At 40.5% G+C, this 26,632-nt stretch overlaps 1 protein-coding gene across 2 annotated transcripts in view; it reads right to left on the bottom strand.

Moving 5' to 3' along the window:
* Positions 1 to 26,632, bottom strand: part of LOC143030946 (UDP-glucosyltransferase 2-like) — a gene marked incomplete at its 3' end in the record, with an annotated part of 72,256 nt that overhangs the window by 9,316 nt on the left and 36,308 nt on the right. Inside the window, 5 exon segments of one of the 2 annotated variants that reach the window (XM_076194241.1) lie at positions 2,865 to 2,955; positions 3,859 to 3,954; positions 4,917 to 5,107; positions 13,872 to 14,012; positions 20,748 to 20,871. In XM_076194241.1, coding sequence (XP_076050356.1) covers positions 2,865 to 2,955; positions 3,859 to 3,954; positions 4,917 to 5,107; positions 13,872 to 14,006 — 513 coding nt within the window. 2 annotated transcript variants of the gene reach the window in all.

Below are 26,632 nucleotides of genomic sequence, written 5' to 3'. Positions count from 1 at the left end.
AAAAGAACAGCTTTCCTCACAGAGTAATAGACAGTTGGAACAAGTTAGATGAGAAAGTGGTGTGTGCAAAAACAATACATGAATTTAAAAATAGTTTAGATAAAATGAGATATGAAGACGGGACCCCACGAGCATAGCTCCCCTTCCCGTAAAATACAACTAGGTACAACTAGGTAAATACACACTTAATCTACTAAGGTTAATGAAAGAAGTGGCATTTGAATACTTGGATGAAGAAATGATAAAAAATATATATATATATATATATATATATATATATACATATATATATATATATATATAAATAAATATATATATATATATATATATATATATATATACATATATATTAGCCACATTGATTAGACCAAAACTGGAATATGCAGTGACACTATGGACACCCAGTACTAAAAAGAATATAAGGAAACTAGAAAGAATACAGAGAGCAACAACAAATTTGGCACCAGCTCTTCTCAAATTAACACACGAGCAAAGATTATCGAAATTAGAACTACCAACACTAGAGCAAAGAAGAGAAAGAGGTGATCTACTGACTATATATAGAATCATGAAAGGAATGGAAGTCCTTGACAGAAAAGATTGAAAAAAAAATGCCAATGGAAAAACAAGAGGTCATGAAAAAAACAACTCAAAAAGGACAACTAGGGAAGAGATAGGAAAAAGAATATCTTCCCACACAGAATGCTGGATATATGGAATAACTTAGATGAAAAAACAGTGTGTGCAAATAATATTCACGATTTTAAGGATAAACTTGATGCTGAAAGATACAAAGACGGGTCCTCACGAGCATAGCTCCCTTCCCGTATAATACAACAAGGTAAATACAACTAGGTAAAACTAGGTAAATACACACGCACACACGCTCACGCACACACATCTATAACTTGTTAAAATCAATAAAAGTGACTTTTACTTACTTGGATGAAGAAATGGTAAAGAAAATATTAGTCACACCGATAAAGCACAAATTGGAGTATGCAGCGTGACTATGATCACCCAGTACTAAAAAGAATATGAAGAAAATTGAGAGAATCTAGAGAGCAACTACGAAGATGGCCCCAATACTATCAAAAATGTCATATGAAGAAAGATTGTCGAAACTAGAACTACTGACTCTGGAACAAAGAAGAGAGAGGCGATGCAGGAGTTTGAGGAAGAGATGTCGGTTGAGGCACCAGTAACTCTGCAAACGTGGGTGAGATATGTGGATGACGTCTTCGTGATAATGAAGGAGGGGAAGGTTGATTGCTTCCTCAACTTCTTGAATGGGAGGAATGAAGCCATCCAGTTTGAGATGGAGAGGGACGTGGAAGGACGGCTACCGTTTCTGGATGTCCTGGTAACAAGATTTTGGGCCAATTTGACTACGTGTGTATATAGAAAGGACACACATACAGACAGGCTTTTGGATTATGACAGTTGCCACCCGGTGGAGCATAAGAAGAGTGTGGTAAAGACGTTGTTGTGGTCGAGACCGGGGAATTTGTGCTCTGCCGAAGAGAACTTGAAAGAAGAGAGGAAATACCTGGAGAAGGTCTTTGCGGACAACGGGTACCCTAAATCAGTTATTAGAAGCTTCTCTCTTGCATATCTTTTTAACATCTTCAGCCGTTTGCCTCTCTACTGTGTATGCAGCCCTATCATTTGGTTGTCTTGTCTTCATCCATCTCCGGAAAGTCCGCATTTTTCTTTTATCAGCCTCTTTAAGCTCTCCAGTTTATCATAGTGTTTGTTTTTTCTTCGTTCCTTTCAGGGTTTTTGTATCCGGTATTTCGGTGCATATCTGTATTAATGTTTCTTTAAATGTCTCCCATTGGACTTCTTCCTCTCCCTGTGCTCTTGCATGGTGTTCAACTTTGTTTTGTAATTCTCTTCGTTTATTTTCTTCCCATAGGTTTTCTAACTTGAGCCTCATTCTACCTCGTGTTGTTTTCTGTTTTAATTTGGTTAGATTCAGCTTAACAACAATAATCCGATTATCTGAGTCTGCTGATACAGATGTTATGGTTTTGATATATCAAATATATATATATATATATATATATATATATATATATATATATATATATATATATATACACATTTTTTGTTGTTGTAAATAATAGGTCTATTATCAATCTTCTTGTACGTATATCTCAGCTCCTGGCTCCATCCACACCATGTCCACTCGTGCGATTCCTAATGTTGATAGAATGTGTCCATAATGGCGGCATAGTTTTGAAGGCAGAAATCCACTCTTCTACAATCATCATTTCTATCTCCAACACCATGAGCCCCAACAACTTCTTCATAACCATCTCTCTTCCTTCCCACATGTCCATTCCAGTCACCCGTCATTATCAAGTTTTCTCTAGCTTTTGTCTCATCTCCCATCTCCTGCAACTCTTCATAAAATATTTCCTTCTCCTCCTCTGGCCTCCCACTTTGAGGCGCATAGGCCTAAATAAAACTAATGTATTCATGAGTCTCAAGGATATGTTTATCATTCTTCCTCTTCTTCGTCTTATGTCATCCACTCTTCATGCTATGTCAGATGCTAGCATGAATGTCATACCACACCTGCCATCCTCTTCACCGCTGTATATCAACTTGTATTCGTCAGACGTCAGTCCATATTTTTCTGGTGTTTGATCAAACATTTTTGTGTTTTATGATTTTTTGTTCTATTTGACCAAATGACAAGAATCTTGTCATCGGAGTTTAATGGGTTAACCATTTTGCACTTTTTATATTGCACTTAACCACTTTATTCCACTAAACAAGGATTTTCTCATCCCAGAACTGGAATCATCCCTTGAGGCTTGGGGAAAAGAAAAGGTTATAGTGTAGGCCGTACTCACCTTGGGAAGTGGCTTAGCTGGGCGGAGGTGAACACCACCAGCATGAATGATGTTGGGCACATAAGCTCTTGGAACCTCCATGGTCGTTATGCTGCAAAAAGAAATAACCTCAGTACTCAATTACTTATGAGTTACAAATTACAGGAAATATTTTTAGTAACTTATCTAACTGTACATGGCATTATCAAAGGTAATTGTAAGGGCTGATTTTCCAAAAAAGAATGAAAATTGTTTCCAGATGTCAGTGATTTTTATTTTTCCGGAAACACTTAATAAATATATAGTACTAAAACCAAGATGAGAAACAAATACACAGACGTTGTATTAAAATGTGGTGTCGGGCTTTAGATTTCATAACAAGATGGTTATTATCAAAGAAAATATATGGCATTCCAGTAAACAAAACTAGAAGAAATGATACATAACAGAACTCTAAATACTACATCTAACATCTAGTGAAAGGAAAATAAGGGAAGGGACTGGATCACAAGGAGGTTGAATCCTAAGGATTGGCTGAAAACGAAAACCTTAATTATGTTAAAATAAGATTCTAGAACAGAAATATTTTTACATAAAGTCATAGTCATAATGATTGAACTTCGTGAATTAATCTGTATAACTGTCAAGTGGATCTTAAAGTGCAAGCATATCATGTGAAAAACTTCCGCGTTCCCAGTCGTTGGCGTTTACACCAGTTTATAGATGTGTTTGAGGGGTGACTATAGTTCTTGGTTTTTTAATGTCCGCTACACAGCTCCCGACTAGAAGGGCATATGGGGAGCCAGGATGTGGTAGAAACTGTGGATCGTGATTGTAACTGTACATATTTTTGTTTTAGTTAACACCAAATAATTTAATTCAGTTCTGGGGCAGGATTACACATTGGAGGGACAAAGCTATCCTAGGTACTACCTGTTAAAGTGTACATGGCTGTCCTTGTGTGAAAGTAGTCATCAGTGATACATTCATGCTATTAATGTACTTTACCACTTACCTATTAAGAAATATTAGATTTGGTTTCCTTTGAATGGTCTGAAGAGGTGGTAGGTCATCTGGGAACAGGTTCCTTGACTTGCTTTCCCACTCCATTCTGAAGAAAGAAAGAAAAAAAAAACATTAAACACACACACACACACACACACACACACACACATACACACACACACACACACACACTTCAACCTTGAAAGAATACAAAGAGCAATTACAAAACTGGCACCAACACATATGAAGACGGGACCCCACGAGCATAGCTCCCCTTCCCGTAAAATACAACTACAACTAGGTAAATACACACACACACACACACACACACACACACACACACACACACACACACACAGACTGCAGCAGATCCGAGGTGAATACACACACACACACACACACACACACACACACACACACACACACACACACACACACACACACAGGATTCGCAGCTCATGGTTCGAATCTTGCCCAGGGCCAAAATTATTTCGGTACCGCTGCGCTTCGGGTCGTTACTCTGACTCTCGTGGGCGGGTACTTACCCAATTCATAATGAAATCAAACTCCGATGCGGGTTTGCATTATATGAAAAAAAAAGCAGAAACCGTAATCCAACCAAACCTGGAATATGCATCAATGGTATGTTCCTCACACAGAATGAAAAATATGAGATAAGCATGATCGAGAAAATACAAAGGGCAGAAACTAGATTGGTTCTCAGACTGGAAGATAAGAATAACAAGGAGAGCCTAAAAAAATGAAAGATCGAAGAGAAAGAGGTGATCTGATGGTAACATTCAGGTTGCTAACGGGGACAGACCACAATGACAGAAGTAACACACACACACACACACACACACACACACACACACACACACACACACACACACACACACACACACACACACACACACACACACACACATATATATATATATATATATATATATATATATATATATATATATATATATATATATATACATATATCAAAGAGTGCATAGCATCAGGAGTCAACACATGGTAGGCTTTAAAGTAACAAAAAATAGTCTATGATATACTTACGATGTCATAGCTAGCTTGTGCACCAAAGGAGAGAAGACTGTTAGAAGTGTATTGGCGATGCGCACGCCAAAGGGCATTGGATGGCTATGATGAAAAAGTAGTGCTGGTTGGTATGATGGATAATGTGGATTGCCCAATATATCTTCCATGTGTGGCAAGAGCCCTGCCGGATTAACAAACACGAAAGGAACCTAAAAGAAGATGGTGACAAAATATTAATCATAAACATAAGTTTCCGAATGTTAAAATCAGCAAGATATTACAAAATGTTATATTTTGCTCCACATAAAAAGTAAGTTCATGGAGACATATTTCAACGTCACATATCCTTTATATAATTTCATTATGAATTGGTTAAGTAAATTTCTCTTTATTCCTAAAAAACTATGCAAAGTGATGTGGCGTCAGCAAGTGTGTAATGTATAACTAAATATTTTACCTTATGCAAACAAGTCCACACACACACACACACACACACACACACACACACACACACACACACACACACACACACACACACACACACACACACACACATACACATTATACAAGAATTTAAGAACAAACTAAATGCTGAAAGATACAAAGACGGGTCACTACGAGCATAGCTCCCTTTCCCGTATAATACAACTAGGTACAACTAGGTACACACACACACACACACACACACACACACACACACACACTTTCAACGAACGGACGGCTTGAAGAACGTTCTGATGAAAAGTGCAGTTTGTGGATCCCAACGCAAAGAGAAGTGCCTTTTTGTATTTACAGGGTGGGGGGAAATTGCTCGTGGGGTAGTGGGAAAGTAAGGAAAGAGGAGAAGGGGAGGGATTGCTGGGGAAATGGAAGGTAATGAGGAAGTAGAGGACTTGGTCCTAACAGACCGCCGAAAAGTAAACAAGAGACCGCAAGACGAGCTGGAGGACGACGGAATGTCTAATAAGAATGTAAAGATTAGAAGTATAGATAGGAACAATACAGTAGAAAGTGATGAGAATATTTTCAAGGGATTTAAAGAGAGTGGGGGGACACAACCCCCCCCCCCCCGACTGACAAGACTAGAGAAGAAGGTTGATAAGGTGATCGAGGACTTGGAGAGTAGGTTAGGTCATATGAGCACCATTTTACAAAGGGTTGAAAGATTGGAAGAACTAGAAAAGGCGAATAAAAACTTAACTGATGAAATAGAAGACCTAAAAAGACAGTTAAGAGATGTAAAGGTTGAGAATGAGGAATTGAAGAAGAATAGTAAAGAAAACAGAGAAACGATAGCTAAAGAAAGTAAAAATTGGAAGAAAACCCAAGAAGGAAATAAGGTTTCATTCACTGACATAGTCAAACAGCAATTGAAAGAACATACTGAAGACTCGGTTATTAAAGTGATGAGACAAAAGGAGAATATAGTAAGAGATTTAGCAGACAAGAAGAAATGTATAATTATATTAGGAATGGAAGAGAAACACAACACAGATAGGACCACAAGAATCAAAGAGGAAAATGAAAAAGTAAGCCAATTACTAGAATCAGTTCAGGAAGATGAACCAGAAATTATGAAACAAATCGAAGAGAAATTTAGACTCGGAAAGTATAGCACAGATAAGACCAGACCAATTAAGATTAAATTCAAGTCACAAACAACGGCAGAGAATATCTTATCCAAAACAGGGAAACTAGCAACAAGTGAACAATACAAAAAGATATGGATAAAAAGAGAAATGAATAAAGAGGAAAGAGAGGAAGAAAAGCAGAAAAGACTGGAAGCTAAGGCAAAAAACGAGAACAGAACGGAGTCAGAGAAAGAGAGATTCTATTGGAGAGTAGTGAACATGAAACTAAGGAAGTTCGACATACAAAAGAAAAACATAAGGGAAACAGAGAACACAATGGAAGTGGCAGAAAACTAAGAGTGTCTTACACAAATATAGATGGATTAATAACAGGATTGAATGAGCTGAATGATTATTTGAAAGAAAAAGAACCGGACATAATGGGAATTGTAGAAACAAAATTAAAAGGCCCACTACCACCCAACAGTGTAGGACATGATGCATACAATTATTGGATTAGAAACAGAGAGAAAAAGCAAGGGGGTGGAGTTATGTTCCTGACTAAGAAGGATATAAACGTGAAAGGTGTCATATATGGAAAGAATACAGTAGAGATGATTATGATAGAAGTGGAAGACAGAGATAAGAAGAGCAGAAAATTTGTGATAAATTATGTGCCTCCAAAAACAGCCTCATGGGAGGAGAGTGAACATAAAAGTATGTTAGAGGACACAAAGATAACATTAAATAAAATAATGGAAGATGGAGGAAGAATAGTTATGATGGGCGACTTTAATTGCAAAGAAATCTGCTGGGAAGAAATGACAGTAAAGGGTGGAGATGACTCATGGGGAAACGCTCTACTTGAGATGATTATTGACCACACAATGACACAATGGATACAGGAGAACACTAGGTATAGAAATGAAGAAGAACCATCGAGACTAGACTTATTAATTACATCTGAACCTAGAATAGTGGACAAGATTGAATATAAAACACCAATAGGTAAAAGTGACCACATATTGATTGAACTGGAACTTAATGAAGAAAAATATATCAAAAGAAATGAACAATATAGAAAAGAAAGAATGATGTATGAAAAAACAAACTTTGATAAAATAAGAGAATTCTTTCAACAAGAAAACTGGGAAGAAATATACAAAGAAGAAACATCAGTGGAAAAGAAATGGAATATTTTGACAAAAATTTACAAAACAGGAGTGGAAAAGTATGTCCCAAGACAAAAACAAGAAAAAGAATATGTAAAATGCTGGTACAACAAAAGTTGTAGGGAGTTAAAAGACAAAAGAGACAAAGCCTGGACCAGATGGAAAAAAGACAGAAAACCTGAAAAATGGAAAATATATACCAGTTATAGAAATGAATATGTACAAACGTGCAGAGAGGAAAAGAGAAAATATGAAAAAGACGTCATAGAAAAATGTAAAGATCAACCAAAACTATTCTACAGATTTGTAAACAATAAACTGAAAAACAAACAGGACTTGGAGAAATTAAGACAAGGGGGAGTTGAATACACTGAGGAAATGGAAATGGCGGAAATTATGAACAAACATTTTAAATCAGTGTTTACAAGGGAGAACATACAACCTGAAGAGATTGAATGGAAAGAGAAAGTCCCCCCTATAGAAAAAATAGAAGTATCAAAGAATGAAATATTGATACAATTGAGTAATCTTGATGTCAGAAAATCACATGGACCAGATGAAATAGCAAACTGGATTCTGAAAGAATGCAGGAATGAACTGACAGACAAAATACATAGCATAATAAGCAGTTCCTTGAAAGAAGGAAAAGTTCCAGAAGATTGGAAAAAAGCAAATATAGTACCTATATATAAAGGAGGAAATAAAGAAGAACCTACCAACTATAGACCAGTCTCTCTAACAAGTACAATAGCAAAAATTTGTGAAAGAATTATCAAAAATAGATGGGTAAAATACTTGGAAAAAAACAACGTACTAAATCCAAGGCAATTTGGATTCAGACAAGGACGATCATGCGTCACCAATTTAATATGTTTCTATTCAAGGCTAATAGATATAATACAAGAAAGAGATGGATGGGCTGATTGTGCATTTCTAGACCTAAAAAAAGCTTTTGACAAAGTACCACATAAGAAGTTGCTTAAGAAACTAGAATCTGAAGGAGGAATACAAGGTAAATTACTAAATTGGATGGAAGACTTTTTGCAAGAAAGGAAAAATGAGAGTAGTGATAAGAAACCAGCACTCAAAATGGAATGAAGTAATAAGCGGTGTCCCGCAGGGAACAGTCCTGGCCCCAATAATGTTTGCTATATATATTAATGATATGGATGAAGGAATTGAAAGCTATATGAGCTTCTTTGCAGACGATGCAAAACTACTGAAAAGAGTGAAAACTGAAGAAGATTGTGAATCACTACAGAGAGATCTAAATAAAGTACAGGAATGGAGCAAGAAGTGGGAGATGGAGTTCAATACAAAAAAGTGTAGTATAATGGAATTTGGAAAAAGCAAAAACAGAATAACAGGATCATATAATTTGGGAGAAGAGGGAATAAAAAAAGTAGAAAATGAGAAGGACCTGGGAGTCATTGTTATGAATAATATGTCACCTGAAAAACATATAAATAAGATTTTTGGAGAAACTTATAATTTAATAAGAACAATCAAAGTGGCATTTACATACCTGGATGAAGAAATGGTGAGGAAAATCCTAATCACCCTGATAAGACCAAGATTAGAATATGCAGCAACAATATGGTCACCAAGTACAAAAAAATGTATAAAAAAAACTTGAAAGAATACAAAGAGCAATTACAAAACTGGCACCAACACTCTCAAAACTATCATATGAAGAGAGACTACAAAAACTTGAACTACAGACACTAGAGCAAAGAAGAGAGAGAGGAGATTTGATAGCTATTTACAGAATCATGAAAGGCATAGAAATTACTGATAGAGAGAATCTGATAAAATGGGATGACAGAAATACAAGAGGACACGGAAAGAAAATAAAAAAAGACAGCTATAGAAGAGATTTGAAAAAGAACAGCTTTCCTCACAGAGCAATAGACAGTTGGAACAAGTTAGATGAGAAAGTGGTGTGTGCAAAAACAATACATGAATTTAAAAATAGTTTAGATAAAATGAGATATGAAGACGGGACCCCACGAGCATAGCTCCCCTTCCCGTAAAATACAACTAGGTAAATACAACTAGGTAAATACACACACACACACACACACACACACTACACGACTCGGTGGCACGGTTGGTAGAGTCCCAGACTGTCACTACGGCGGTCCAGGTTCGAATCCTGCCCAGGGCTGAAAATAATTTCAGTATCGCTGCGCTTCGAGTCGTTACTCTAACTGTCGTGGGCGGGGAGTTGGGTGTGTGTGTGCGTGTAAGGTCAAAGCATTACCCATAGATCGGTCATACGAGCTCTGAGCTCTCTTCTGGGAGGGAAATAGCTGTCGATCACGAGTCCAACACGTGTTCCAAAGACCAAGGTGAATCACACACACACAATCCAAGGTATGAATCACACAAGGGTGAGTCAATTTTGGGAAGGTAAATTACTCAGGTTTAAAGAAATTCTTTGAAGATGAAGACCGGGAGGAATTCATGAATACTACGGGGATATGGAGGAAATGAAGACTTTCTTTACATTTACGACTTGGGAGTGAACAAACATGTGTCGAAGATTAGTGGAAGGAAGAAGCAGAAACAAGACTGATTCAACACAATGTGTCAGTAAAAGCAGCAACGACTGCAACAGCACTGTAGGAGAGAAGCCAAACGCAGAGTATGGGATCCAATGTATTTAACGTTTCGCCCAGCAGGGCTTTTTCAGAAATAACAGTGAACAAACATCTGACTCCTTATATATATATATAATATATATATATACAATATAAATCTAAACGATGTATTTTTTTTTACAATAGATAAACCTTTAGTAGTTTTAATAACAAAGTAACAAGCAATTTACGCAAATTGTGTTTACACCAGTTTCATGTTCGTTTCTCCCCACAAGTTCGGTTATATAAGGAGTCAGATGTTTGTCCACTATGTTATTTCTGAAGAAGCCCTGCTGGGCGAAACGTTAACCCATTCAACTCCGATGACAAGATGTCTTGTCATTTGGTCAAATAAAACAAAAAATCATAAAACACCAAAATGTTTGATCAAACACCAGAAAAATATGACGTCAATCCTCGCTTCGCTGCGAGCGAAGCGAGGATTGACGTCATATTTTTCTGGTGTTTGATCAAACATTTTGGTGTTTTATGATTTTTTGTTTTATTTGACCAAATGACAAGACATCTTGTCATCGGAGTTGAATGGGTTAAGTACATTGGATTCCATACTCTGCGTTTGGCTTCTTTCATACAACGTGTCAGATGGAAAAAGAAAGAAAGAAACAGGGATCTGTTTTGGGGAAAATGGAGGAAAAGAAGAAACAATAAAACAAAAGGCTTACAAACAAACTAGAAACGACCATACAAGAATCCATAGGCATGAAGAAACTGTTTTAACAAATGTATCAACGTATTTCAAACACAGGGAAGTAACCACCAAGTCGATCATAGGTAGTTACGTCTTTTAGGAAGCCTCAGCTCAGGCAGAAACAATAAATGAAAATTTCTAATCTGTCTTCACAAGGAAGAGCATCTTTTTTTTTTTTTTTTTTTTTTTTTTTTTTTTTTTTTTTTTTTTTTTTTTTTTTTTTTTTTTTTTTTTTTTTTTTTTTAGAGGAAAGCGAAGGGAGTAAGAATTCGATCCTAGAAGGTATATAGAAATGAAGGAAGTGCTCAATCTTTTGAGATCATTGGATGTGATAAAGCTTCAGGACCGGACGGAATCTCAAAGTGAATACTTAGAAAATGTAAGGTAGACAAGATTTACATTCTTACTGTATGTTCGTTAAAAGAAGGCAAAGTGCCACTTGGTTAGAAATGGGGTAATGTGGTACCAATTCACGAAAATGGAAACAAGGAAACACCACTAATTTATAGGCCGATATCACTAACCAGCACCATAGTGAAATTATGTGAAAGGATTGTGAAAGATTGATGGACCAAATAAGTTGAAGGTCATGTGGGTTGAACCTTTAACCCATTAAACTCCGATGACAAGAATCTTGTCATCGGAGTTTAATGGGTTGAACAATGTGTGTTGAGCTTTTACTCGAGAGTGATTGATGTGCTACAAGAGGGAGATGGGTGGGTGGACTGTGTGTACCTCGACTTAGGGAAAGCGTTTGATAAATTATGTCATAGTCGATTTATGTGGAAACGAAATCACTTTGGAGGACTAAGAGGTAAATTACTCGAATATATGAAATATATTTTGAAGGGAAGATACATGAGGACAGTAGTAATGGATAAGTGTCAAGATGGAGAACAGTAACGAGTGGAGTTCCACAAGGTTTAATACTCGTGCCAATAATTGTTATTGTTTATGTCAATGAAATGATGAAAGGTACAACAAGCTGTGCCAAAATGTTTGCTTATGATGCAAAACTCACGAAAAAAAAAAAACGAGGAGTGTAGGCTATGAAATGCACACTTGTCACCTCTCTTGCTGTCTCCCTCCCCCCCTTTTTCTCGCAACTAGAGCGAGCCACATTATTATTGGTGCCCAACTTCAATTCTAAATAAAATCCTGTTCACCTCCGCAATGTTTGCCTTCCAGCAAAAATCCTAACAGATACATAGCTCAACTTACGTAAGAACATAAGAATGAAGGAGATGGCAAGAGACCATAAGGCCTACACAAGGCAGCTCCGTATCCATCACCACCTGTCATCCCCATCGATAAAGTTGTCTAACCGTTTCTTAAAGCAACTGATAGTTTCAGCGCTTACTACATGGTTACCATACGTTGACCACCCTATTAATAAACCAATTCTTGCCTATTTCCTTCTTAAATCTAAATTTGTCCATTACTGTGAATCCTGCCCTGTTGTTTTAATATGATGATCTTGTTTGCATCACCCTTGTTAAAGCCTTTGATCCACTAGAACACCTCTATTAGATCACCTTATTCTGTCCATTAAATTGCCTCCTATGACACACATGGGAATATGGTTGGAAGAAAAGAAAGATCTACCAAAACTTTCCCCTTTACTCAGAAAAGATGTTTCAGAAACTAATTCTTATCATATATTAAAGGAAGATACATCATGGCCTTTTCTTCTCTGTTACTCCATGATCTCTTTAAAATTTAATGTATTCTTCTATTGTACCTTGTACCTTCAACAGTTTACTGAACTTATCCTCATTTGATTTTGTCATGGCTTCGCTTGCTTCTATGGTAATGATAATATTAATTCTCTCTCTTGCCAAGGACTCATTTCCCTATTTAAATGGATAAACTTCTGTCTTCTGTATTCTCCCAATCTTATGTTGCATATTATAATACAAGACGAGTCTAACATACAAGTTTCTTTCTTTCATGCGATGAAAGACCGTTTTTATGCTCGTCAACAGTCTGTATGCTTCAACCGGGATTTTGCTATGTTTAGTAGCAAGGTATCCTTCTCTTCTTTTAAGATTGTAACGGACTCGTTTCCAATTGAGTAATTTATCATTAATATATATATATTTTTAGTTTTTACACATTCCCAATACTTTGCATCTTTTGGCGTTAAAGGTTGATTTTCCAAATCTAGCTCTAGATGTATGGATATTGTCTAGACTTTGTAATACCTATATTTTATTTATTTATTTATTTATTTATTTATTTATTTATTGTGAACATTGCATGACCTGCAAACATGTTATTTTACCTTGTTCCATCATAAACTCGTAATTTTCATTTGCTAGTCACCGTCCTACAACCGAACATCTCATTCTTGTGTATCAGCCTTACAAGAAATCATTGATTCATTCTAATTCCCCCTACTTGCTCCAATTTCCACAAAAGTGTGTGTGTGTGTGTGTGTGTGTGTGTGTGTGTGTGTGTGTGTGTGTGTGTGTGTGTATTCACCTCGGATCTGCTGCAGTCTCTGTCGAGACAGCCAGACACCACCCTACGGCAGTGAGCTCAGAGCTCATTATTTGCCGATCTCTGGGTAGGTCTGAGACCACTCACACACCACACACCGGGACAGCAAGGTCACAACTCCTTGACCAACGTCCCGTACCGACTCACTGCTAGGTGAACAGGGGTTACACGTGAAAGGAGACAAACCCAATTTATCTCCGCCCGGCCGGGGAATCGAACCCCGGTTCTCTGGCTTGTGAGGCCAGTGCTTTACCAATCCGCCACCGAGCAAGCGCGCGCGTGTGTGTGTGTGTGTATGTGTGCGCGCGCGCGCGCGTAGGCAATGCATGGAGATATTACCTAATCTCATGTAGACGCTGACATCAAATAAGACCTACCTTTAGCTGATGAACGAACACCAGAAAACAGTCCGAAAAGAACGAAGATAGCATAACCAAATCAAATTTTTCGTCGAAAAGTTGTTGCACTTGTGGGTCTTCCAATGCATCAGCACACATCGTCGGGGTCTGCATAATCACCTGTAAGGGAACAACTTAGATTCAATACAATCTAAAAGAAAACGAATCATATATTTATCCGACGATAATAATAGCAACGGGCGTCTCGAGTTTCAAAGACTGGAAACCCACAGCAATAGAATTATCAGCAACGATGTATAGGCTATATGTATAAATGTGTCTATATATATATATATATATATATATATATATATATATGTATATATGTATATATATATATATATATATGTATATATATATATATATATATATATATATATATATATTTATATATATATTCACTATAAACCCACTATCGGAGAAATAAGATCGGAAGTACAGGAAAACTGTATGTTTCGACTACTATTTGTAGTCCTCTTCAGCAGAATAGTTACAAGAAGTTAGAGTACAGGTATAAATGAAGTAGTGAGGGGTACAGAAAAAGGGATGGGAAAAGTGGGGGGACTCAGGTTACATGCCCTTGATATGGTTGGGTCAAGGAAGGACAGTTGATGGTATTTTGTCCGACCGCTCTTGACATTAATTTGTTGACTGCTATCCTCGTAATGCAATCTGGGGGCCACTGACCTTTTGAGGTATTGAAGTTAGGTCAAAAGGTCAGTGGCCCCCAGATTGCATTACGAGGATAGCAGTCAACAAATTAATGTCAAGAGCGGTCGGACAAAATACCACCAACTGTCCTTCCTTGACCCAACCATATCAAGGCGGGGGCGTCGTCTCCTTGTGGGGGAGAACTTTGACGGGCCCCATCTTGTGAGCAGGTACATATGTGTGTTTGTGTGCCGGTTTTCTTGTTTGTGGACTTGGCCTTGGCGCCAGCGGTAGCTGTGGATTTATTCGCCGTGGTCCATGAAGGGGTGTGGGTTTCAGGAGTGGAGAAATTGGGCTCAGGGAGTGATTTGGTGAAGACAGTGTCTACATTCTTCATTAAAACTTCAGTCATTGTGGTGTCAGTCATCCTGATATACTTCATCCTAACAGTTGCCCTGAAGGTGACAAAGAGGTTGGGGTTGGGGTGCCTGGCAGGGGGTAGGAGAGGACTCCCACCGGTGTAGGGGAGAGGCCTGGGAGGGAGCAGGAGCCCGTGGCTTCTGTGCTTGTGGGGGGCGCTGCGACAGCTGGGGAGAGGAATGGCAAATGCCTCCGCTGTCATCAGGGATGATGGGATAGCAGGGGTGGCCTAGTACTTAAGACACTATGCTTGGGCTCTCGGCGCTGGCTGCGTGTTGGAGACGGGAGATGGGGTGGCTTTCACAAGGGTCTACCGACGCACACTGCAGTTTCCTCAGGCAAGTGAGGACCGCTGCATGTCGCCACACTTAGTCTGGCGGCGACAACGCGACCGGTGATGCCCAAATTGTTGGCACTGGTAGCAGCGAATTGGCTCCGAGTGAGGGGGGTGAAATTGAACTTGCCCTAGACCCCCAAATTTAGCTTTTTAGGAAGCATACCCCGCATTTCCACAATGACTTGATGAAGCTCCTCATTTTTCTGACCGAGACCTCTCCTAGCGGCGGTAGCCTTCGGGTTCTGCTCCACCCAGGGGGATAGCTCACCAGCCTGGACCTGACCGGCTTCTCCTCCAGGTTTAACCTGATGAGGGAGACATTCTTCCTACTGAGAACCTGGATGCCCTTCAGGTAATTGTGCGTCTCCCGGTTGAGGGCGGCCAACATGAGCTCTTTTAGAAGGCTGGGCCTGAAAGTGAATCTGGCCTTTCTGTTGTTCAGCTCGATGGCCATAACTACCTCGTAGGCGTTGTTGAAACCGGTGTTGGTTGGCACCTTAAACTTTGCACGCGGTTCTAGTGCCTGGGGGAGGAGGTGGGGTTTCATAGAGGATGCAGCGGCAGAAGGGGGGAGGAGGAGGAGGGAATCGCAAGAGTCAGTATGAGGTTTCAGGTCATAGGAGGTGATGGGAAGTTGGAGAGCAACCTTACAATGGGTATTGCCGGGGTGGCCGTATAAGGCAAAGCAACGTTGTGACTCGTGGCATCCGTGGGAGGGGTAGTTTTCTTCCTCTCCCGGGGAGGCTCCTCCGAATCGCTCACACGAGACGGTGGTTTCATACGTTTGCCTCCAGGAAGAACAGCCCTCAAACTCATGAGAGTGCGTGGCACTTCAAGCAACCAGCAAAAACATCAAAAGTGGATTGAAACTTATCGTTGCATAAGGGCACACTTAGGTCACCAAACACTTAACACTGAATCGTGTCACCCAGTAATCCCCCAAACTCCTGGACCTTGGTCTTTACCCAGGAGACCTGAATTCCAAGTGGTCTCGCCTCTTTGTGCAGAGAACGCACCCTTGCCTCACTCCTAAATTAACAGGAAAAAAGCTAGACACACCTCCTCCATACTTTACAGCACTCTCTGTTCCAGAGTATAAGCAAAAAATGAAGTCAATAATTCTTGCAGGAATCCTAAGGATCCTCCTTTTTGAGATCAACAAGAACACGGAGCGCTAGAATACGACCAGTTGTTGACTTACCCGGCGTGAAAATACACTGTTCAGGCCTCTGAGACTTTAGCAGATATGAACGAACCCGTGCTTCACCACCAGGTTTGGCTTGACGTGTTCCTGTCTCATTTGCAACACCCCGGCACCTCGCACAACTGGTTTGGTGATTTGACGGGGACATGTTACAAGCCCGTGCCCGCCATATGTGTCCAGTATGGTTGCCATGGACATATGCTAGTGATTCACCCTCCCACGCCCCCACCCACCACCAAGCCCAGCAATGGAAGACCAAGTTTTGAGTATATATATTAACCCAATAGTCCCATGGGTCATGGTAGAATATAAGCACCCACCACCTTGACATTAGGGGATGACAGCCGTGGACAGTACGGTGTCAGCACAGGTGGTAGTTGCTTGACTCAGGTCGTACCTTACCCAAAGATTCAAGTCAAGCAACCCGGTCGATTTATCTCTCCGAACCAAGAGGGGCTGACCGTCCTGGCCCGAATAGAAGAAAAAAGAGGCGTGTTGCAAGTCCCAGGGGGGACACTTCAGTGCAACCACAGCACTAGGGTGTTAGTCTCCGAGACTCCCGTCTCCAGGCACTGCATGATGCTACAGACGGTAAACAGATAGGATAACCCATAACGGGGTTGGATGACCTGTGACTCAGAGTTCGACTGCCCTATTTAGGGTTTTCTTTTTCCTCCTTTTTGGATGTTCAACACACCCTCCTCACTGGTGGGTCATCAATGTGGGGAGACTGTTTTGTCGCCGATAGCCCGACCATACTGCAAGTAGTACTGGGGTGTATGGTATCAGTAGTAGGACAGCTGCTTCACCTGACTTTTTCTCCTATCATTATGTACATTTCTTGAAATCATCCTTTGTCTTTAGTCCTGGTGGGTTTATTATGTTAGTATGAATTTTTTAGAGGAATTTTGTAATTGGTTCTGCTTTTCTTAAGTAGGGCATTAATAGTAATTCCTTTTCGTGTTTTACTGCTGCTCCATTTTGTCCCCAAATGCATTCTGCTTTTATTTTATTTTTTTGCAAAAGGTCAAGTGGGTATTTGAGTCGGCTGAGTGTCTCCATCATATATCTACATTCGCCTTCTAAATACTCTTCGCTGCATATTCTGAAAGCTCGTGCGAAGAAACCAATTACTATGTTTTCATGTGCTATAGGGAACAGCAGCAGGACTGGTTATTGTGAAAACGCATGTGTTAAGATGCGTGATTTTTTAAGTTACAGAATTATAATTAATGTATTATTTTACAGTTCAACGAGTTTGATTTTGATGTTTGTGATGCTTGTATCCAAATTCTTGGAATATTGTTTATTTGCGGATGCTTCACAAATAGAAGATTCTAGGGACAAAAGAGCATCAGACATGGCCCACATTTTTCGGAAACTATAGTTAACAGGCCACAGGTAATTGTCTCTCTCTAAGTACCATATAAACCTAACATTTACCATGTTTTCTAGCAATTTACAAATGCATGAGGTTAAGGAAATGGGACGATAATTGGTCGCCAACCGATGGTCTTTTCCAGGTTTTGGGATTGGGGTGATTACAAACAAAATTGTAAATGTAGTTAGTAAAATGTGGACATAATTAGACCTATCCTTAACTGTACGGTACAGTTTTGGTTTCCGTCCTATAGAATGGATATTAACTTATTATAATCTATACAGAGGAGAATGACAGAAATAATACAAGGAGGTTAGAAATCTACCTTACGAAAACAGGCTTAGGTACTTTAACTTAGACTCTCTGGAAAGACGTAAAGTGCTGGGTGATCTCGCAGACGTATTCACATGACTCAAGGGCTTTAATAAAGGTATTGCAGGCAAAGCCATCATATTAAGACACCAGGGTAGGAGGTGTAATGGGTTTATCAACAGTGCTTAATGAATGGAATAGACTTAGTAACCATGCAGTGAGCGTTGAAACTACTGGTTGTAAGAAGATTAGATACCTTTATGGATCGGAATGACAGGCTATAATGTGAATAGAACTGACTAGTGTAGGCCTTATGGTCTCTTGTAGTCTCCTCCATTCTTGTGATCGTATGTTCATTCACACGCCGGCAACAGTCCCCACTGTCTCTCCGAGGAAATTCCCATGAGACTAACCCTCCCACTTCAAACAACTCTCGACAGTTTCGATCAACTTCCCCAATCATGAATTCTTTGAGTGATATATTCGTTTCATCTATCGAGGGCCGTCTTTTAAGGAGACACCGCTATCAGGGAAACGTGCCACATAGCCATATAGCCGGAGTTGTCGTTCATGAATTATGCTGGTGACTGGACTAGACTAAGTCTCACGCTACATTCTCTGGTTGGATACAAAATCATTCCAGTAACAACCCATAATTCTCCGAAGGCACTTGAGACCAAAGACTCTGAGATGCTCTTAAGTCAGCATTGAATTCCCATGTTTCACATCCACACAACAAGGCAGGTACCACAAGTGACTTAAAGATTCAGATCTTAGTCCTACTACCATTTCGACAATGCCATACACTTTGGTTGAGTGTCTCCACACACTAGACAAAGTCAATCCTTCGAAGTACTTTCTGACACGATCCACCACTGTTTTACATTACACTACCAAGGTATGTGGAACTCCCCGAGACCTCAATATCCTCGCCACATGCATGGACTGAATGAATTGTGTCATCCAGGAACTACACACTAATATTACAGATGCCAGTTGCCTTTGCGCCCATTAACTTACTCCACAGCATCTTTGACATTTGCTAGATAGGCCGGGGACTCGTCTATTGGTGAAATGACTATCTCTACCCGAATACCATCAAGGGGAAGCTGTCCGCTCAAAATACTGACTGGTTATCAACTCTTTGGACTGTACTACTTTTGGTTACAGTTTTTGAGCGGAGTTTCTTCGGGGCTTGGTAAGCAGGCCTGAGGTCATTTACATTAAAAGGGGAATTGACATCTTCAGCGATTCCTCTGACATACATCTCATTATCCATCCTCATGAAAGCTTTAGTCCGCAGTTTCCTGTATTTCCTGTATTGGTCCAGGTCCTCAGCCATTCTGGCAACACAGCCAGCCCACCTCTATACTCTCCAGTGTCTCCCACGACGCCACACCACTGTTAGACCTTGGACGCTACGCACTCCTCGACAGCTTCCAGAGTTTTCCGTTTCAAAGTTTCCCACAATTCTTCAGGGTCTTCAAGAGGTTCAAATACGTCAAACTGATTAAAGCTTTCTACTGCACATTTCTGGTCAAACGGAACATTCCTGAGCTTCTCCAGATGAAACTAAGGTGGGTTATATCTCAAGATGTTCCTGGATGCGATACGCAGTCTGAATATTGCGACCACAAGTCTATGATCAGTCCTAAAGAATTAAGTGCTCTGATAAACTCTACTGTTCTGTAAGATCTTCAAACGAATACTAACAAGTATGTGATCGATCTCCTTGGCCAACCCTCTATTATTACTCTGCTATGTCTATCGGTGTGGCTCTCGATTCTGGAACCAGCATTCCTCAGCCTTGTGGAATTTGCAAAGTCTAGACGGAGAGAACTATTGATGTTCCTGGTTTCACAACCATGGGGTCCAATACATACTTCATAGCCAGCTGTGTCGGTACCTGTAGCCATATTGAAGCCGCCGAAAACAATAAGAGTATCTCGTGGCGGCTACTGGCCAACTATAGATTCAAGTTTGGCATAGAACATCTCTTCAAGTTCATATGCCTCAGTAGGAGCATATACCACAATAAAAGGTATGAAGCCCAAGGTGCACTTCAGCCTTATCAACATCATGCGCTCATCAACCTGACTATACTTTATAACAGCATGCTGTTGTCGGCTAAATGTACCTACAGCTACTCCCGTGAGATGGTCCTCACCGGTGCGGCCGACAAGGAGTAGGTATAGCCCTCACTACTGATCTCGCTACTACCTTGTCTTCTCCCCTCTAAGATAGTATATTCAATCTAAGGGTCCTGAGTTCCGCCGATGAAAATAGTAGTCGGTCGTTCTGGGAGAAAGAATACCCCTGGTGCCCACACGAAGAGCCCACTCAAAATTCACCCCGGGCCTGGCTCGAAGTGTTTGCGCCTCATTCGCAACATCTCGGCAACCTGTGCATATATGTCTATGATTCGCCCTCCCACCGAGCCTGCCGAGGGGAGACTAGGTTTTGGGTATACATATCAACTTAATGGTTCCAGGGGATATGGGAGAGTATACGTACCCACCACCTTAACACGAGGGGAAACCAGCTACTGACCGTGCGATGTCGGTTCAGGTAGTAGTTGCTTGACTCAGGACGTGCCTTACCCAAATTTTCAAGTCAAGCAGCCCAGCCGATTTACCTCTCCGAGCCAAGAGGGACCACCTGAATGGAAGAACAAAGAGTCATGTTATTAGTCCCAGGGCCTCAGAGCCACCACTGCTCTGAGACATTATTCAGCTTTCAGGATTCCCGTCACCAGGTCTTGGAGGAATGCCAAGCACAACAAACACGTAGGTTAGTGATCCTTAACGTGGCTGGATGGCCATTGACTCAGAGTTCATCTGCCCTGTTTATGGTTTTCTTTTTTACCCATCTAGGTGCCCAACACACCCTCCTCAATGGCGGGTGGCCAGTGGGGAAGCAGGTTTAGTCACTGATAGTTCTATGCGGCAGGCAGTACTTAGTTATATGGTACCAGGAAAAGGATAGCTGTCTGACCTGACATGCGTATGTGTGTGTATTCATAGTGAACCTAAACAAAAAGGCGAACATGGTATCTAGCATACTAATGTTTAATTCTTCACTCACAACACGATCCCGGTTTATAAAATTGTGTCTGCCACCTTTTTCCTCCTCTTCCTTTACCTCCTCCTCCTCCTCCTCCACCTCTCCCCTCCTCCGTCACGTGACCCACCTCCTCAACTACAGCATCATCCTCATACTTCATCTCATCCCCCACCCGCGCTATCCTTAGGAGATCTGACCGCATCATAGCCAGAAGCGTAGAAAGGTTAGACGAGTATAAAAAAATGCACATTTTCTCATTTGTCTCATTATGATTTTTAAGTATAAGTATTCACCAACATTTATACTACTTTTTTCATTTGATGTCTTATATTGTATTATCTGTATTATTTGTATTACTTAAATAGTTCATTGTTCTGTATTGTTACATTAAGTCCAGATGATGTCTTATTTACACGAAACGTCAAAATAAACGGACGATTATGGAGAACTAGTTTGCACCCGTCCTCCAACAAGAAATATTATCATTAGAAAAAAATGGAAATGCGAAAAAGAAATTTATTGACTACTAGACTGCTGCCGTTTTTACTACAAACTGTATCAGAAAAAACATGCTTCCTTCTTTTACACACACACACACACACACACACACATACACACCCGGTTAATTACGGAAAAGAGTGGAACAAGATGAGGCCAAGGGATTCCATCATTCCTAAATTTTACGGGTTACCTAAGGTACCTTTGAGGCACATTATTGCCTTCAGGGGGTCCCCCACGTACAACCTAGAGTCGATGATGGCCAAACGACTCAGGTCACTGGTGACGAACACTTCGCGGATGTTGAAATACTCCAATTAGTTCCTGGAGGAAGTTCGATCCATCAATGTTGAGGAGGATGAAGAGATGGTTTCATTTGACATAAAATCCATGTTTACGTCTTTACCGCAACACCTGGTAAAGCGATCCATCATGTCCGCGATGAAAGGGACGCGGGGCTTCCTGGAGAATGAGAAACTATCGCCAGAGGAACTGATGGGGTTTACCACCAGAGTCGGGACTCTGTATCGGTAATATTAGCTGAAATCACCATGCAGTGCTTCGAGGAGGAAGTCCTAGTAGCAGCGTATTTGCAGTCCTGAAGGAGGGAGAGGTTGACGGTTTCCTCGCGCAGCTCAATTCTAAGAATGAGGCTATCCAATTTGAGATGGAGAAGGAGGTGCAAAGCAAATGGCCGTTCCTGGATGTACTGGTGACGCGTAACGGAAACTCTTTATCCACTAGCGTTTACAGGAAGTCTACGTGCACCGACCGTTTGTTGGATTACGAGAGCAACCATCCGGCATGTCACAAAAGGAGTGTAGTGAAGACGTTGTAGAGCAGGGCGGAGAAAGTGTGTTCAACGGCTCACTCACTAAAAGAAGAGAAGAACAGGCTGAGAAAGGCATTCCGGGCCAATGGTTATCCAAACCAAGTGGTGAAGAGGTGGACAGCACCACAAAAGTAAAGCGACCGAAGCGCGGCTCCACATGCAACAAAGGTGACGATCCCTTACGTGAAGGGAGCTTTTGAGTTTACGGCAAAACTGCTTCGGAAACATGGGGTTAATGTGGCACATAAATCAAGCAACACTTTGCACGGTGCTCTCACGAAGGTCAAAGATTGAGAGTGCAAGGAGGGTAAAGCAGGAACAGTCTACAAGGTAAAGTGTATGGATTGCAACGCGCACTACGTTCGAGAGACGGGGAAAAAGATGGTCACGAGACTGCAAGAACACCGCAGATCAGAGTTCGGCGATATTCAAACATTGTGACGAGCAGCTGCATGAGTTTGATTAGCAGGGTGCGGATGTTTTGTAGAAATACAACAACAAAGGTAGTAAGGTGTTTTTGGAAGCGTGGGCTAGTAACGAAAAAAGCACAAACAGATCCGTCACACTTCACCCCATTTTCAGAGGGGCAAGGGAAAGGATAAGTGGAATAGACACACGACAGCAGGCGAGAATCTAGGGAAGTTTATGACCAGGAGCGGGAGGGGGACTTTTCATCCACACCCACGCCAGGACAAAATCCCGCACATTTGGTCACTTGGGTAACTGTGACGAGAGAATGAGAGCAGCCCGCGAGGTCACCTCGCCAAGTGTACCACATGTATTGCTTTTTTGTTTATAAAGGAGAATTAGCTGTCTCTCCATTGTATTCCCTGAGGACGATCCCTGGATAGGGTTTGAAACGTCGGGATTAAATTACCTGTTTCTGAATCCTATGGTTTTTACTTTTCACACACACACACACACACTCACACACACACACACACACACACACACACACACACACACACACACACACACGCACGCACACACACACACACACACACACATACATATATATATATATATATTTATATATATATATATATATATATATATGTGTGTGTGTGTGTGTGTGTGTGTGTGTGTGTGTGTGTGTGCGTACTGTATATATGTATGTGTATATATACATACATATATATATATATATATATATATATATATATATATATACATATATACATATCTTCATCTTTTCAACCACCTTAATTCACATTAATTCCACGCCATCACGGTCGAGACTGACGAGGAGCTCGATGGAATCATATATATGGAAACTAATACGTGGTCAAGCTAAGGATTCGAACCTCAACCGGTGAACTCGTTTGCTGCCGAGACACCAACTAGCGAATAACTCTTGTTAAGTTTATTACTTCCTATGAAGTTTACAGTATAATTTCGAATACGGACAAGTTAATGTGTTTTTGTAATTGTATACGTATAGCGTTTTACAGTTACAGGTATAAGATAAAGTGTAGTGTCCTAATAATTTAGAATCGAAACAGTAGTGTATTACTGTACTCCAAAGGTAGGAGCAATAGTATAAGGTAATCAGAGTAAGCTTCGTATATTAATTTATTTAGTGGCCACTTTTGTTGATTTATATTTTCTCTTTGCCGTTTGTATTGCCGAAGGAGGAGCGAAATGACTTGTGAAGGTTGTGTGAACCTGGAGGACCATTTCAGGATGTGGGAGGAGGAAATTCGTCTTCTCAAGAGTGCGCTCTGTGAGAAGAGTGAATCCTCCCCACAACCCAAAGAGCGCTCCAACTCTTCCATTTCTGCTACTGCCGTGAGCGAGTGACGCTCCGTGGAGTCCCGTTTGTGGAGCCCACGTTCGGTAAGCGAGTGCCCTGAGGAGCAACCACTAGCTCTAAACAATCGTTTTGCTCTGCTGGAAGATGAGGTGGCTAGAAATCAGGAATTCTTGGTGGTGGGGTACTCCATGGTGTAAGGCTATGGCGACATCCAGCAGCGGAAGACTAAACGACGTTGCAAGCTTGTATGTCAACCGGGCCGTGGGATCGCTGATTGTACCCAGACCATCAGGGAGCAAAGGTGGACGAACACGGTTACGATTGTTCACACGGGAAGTAACGATGTGGGTAGGATGAGATCAGATGAACTTGTTCGGAATTACAAGGTCCTCCATCAGGGGATGAAGGTACGAGGGAGCCATCACGTAGTCTGTGGGATCATTCCGAAGATCTACGCAGGCTCGTGTTGAAACAGTAGAGCCATAGGGATCAATGAGAGGCTATCACAATTGTGCAATTGGTATCTCTTTTCCAGGCGTCATGATCTTTATGCTTCTGATGGGATCCACCTTACTCGCAGAGGCAAGGATGTTCTTACAAACCTCATTGTGGGAGTTTGTAATGACCTAGTTCCTCTTTTGGGGCAGAAACCCAAAGGATACAATGTCAGTAGAAGACAAAAGATTACATTAGGATGTAATGTCAATAAAGGACAGAATATCACGATCGGATGTAATGATAGTGGAGGACAAAATATCACGGTAGGATATAATGCCAGTGGAGGAGAGAATATAATTTTAGGAAGTGATGCCGGACAAAATGTCAATGAACGACGAGTGGCCGGTGTGGGACGCAGTGGCGGAGGGTGGCATAAGAGATCGAAGGACCGTGAGGGACCAGATGTTCGTGATGGGGCAAATGTCCATGAGCCATTGAATATCAATGAAGGACCAAATGTCAATATAGAGCAAGGTGTCAGTAAAGAAAATTATAATGTAAGCCATGATGTTGAAACTCAAAACGAATAAAAAGGAAATAATCACGAGTTTCTTGAAACCATGTACTGTACTTTAATACTCGTAGTATTAGGAACAAATTCCAAGAAATCCAGGCGTATGTCCAAAGCAAAATTTTCGATATGATAGGAATAACCGAGACATGGTTAAATGGTGGAGAGTTTGAAGCTGAATTTAATATTGCGGGATTTAAACACTTTCATCAGGATAGAAACCACAGGAAAGGTGGGGGTGTTCTGTTCTACGTTAAAAACCATGTCCGTGCCAGTTTTAGAGAAAGTGAAAGAGGATGCATATGATAGTTTGTGGGTAGAATTAACCCAAACAAATTAACAAAAGATGAATGTAGGTGTAATATTTAGGCCAAAGACATTATCATTAGCAGACGACAAAATTTTGTTTCAAGAACTGTCTAGTTTCTGCAACCGGAACTTATTGATAAGGGGTGATTTCAATTTTACTGACATTGGTTGGCTGACCCTTGAATATGGCCATATAGGTAGTCGCTTGATAGATTTTCTCGGTGACAATTACTTAGTTCAGCATATAGAAGAGCCCACAAGATATGGAAATTTACTCGACTTATTGATCATTAGCCGCGAAAGCATGATAACCGATGTAGAAGTTAATGAAACTATTGCAAGTAATGATCACAACTTAGATTAAAACTGCTAAAATAAATTTAGAATAGATAATTGTGTATCTAAAATAATCGATTTCAGTCAAGCTCAGTTCATAGGACTACCTCAGGAGCTTCAGCTTAGAGATTGGGGGGCAAAATTAAGCAAATGACCTGTAGATCAGATATGGGAAATATTTCAAAATACGCTTACTAAGATGATTCGTACTTACATCCTATTTAAGGACAGACGCCACCCCCCACCCCCAATCTAGCTTGCCCAAAATGGCTTGACAGAGAAACTGAAGAAAATATTGCTAAAAAGAGACAGGCTTATAAGAAATACAAGTGCTCGGGTGCACCTAATAACTATCAAAGTTATGTAATAATATAGAGAGATAAAACAACAACAACAAAAACGAAAACAACAATACGAAATGAATATCGCTGAAAAATCCAAGGAGAATTCCAAAGAATTATATAGTTACATTAGAGACACTTTTACAATTAGGATCTAGGCCTACCTTATTGCAATGTGCCCTAGCATTCGGAACAAAATAGTTAAAGAACCAGTCTTTTATGATATTTGTCGTTATCTAGGCACGGTTGTATGTTCGGTACACAATTGGAAATTTTTTAATCTCCTTTAAGGCC

The sequence above is a fragment of the Oratosquilla oratoria genome, chromosome 12 (assembly GCF_046742065.1).
Source record: "Oratosquilla oratoria isolate Oo_2021 chromosome 12, ASM4674206v1, whole genome shotgun sequence".
In the NCBI taxonomy this organism is placed as follows: domain Eukaryota; kingdom Metazoa; phylum Arthropoda; class Malacostraca; order Stomatopoda; family Squillidae; genus Oratosquilla; species Oratosquilla oratoria.
This window is presented reverse-complemented; position numbering and strand designations above follow the sequence as displayed.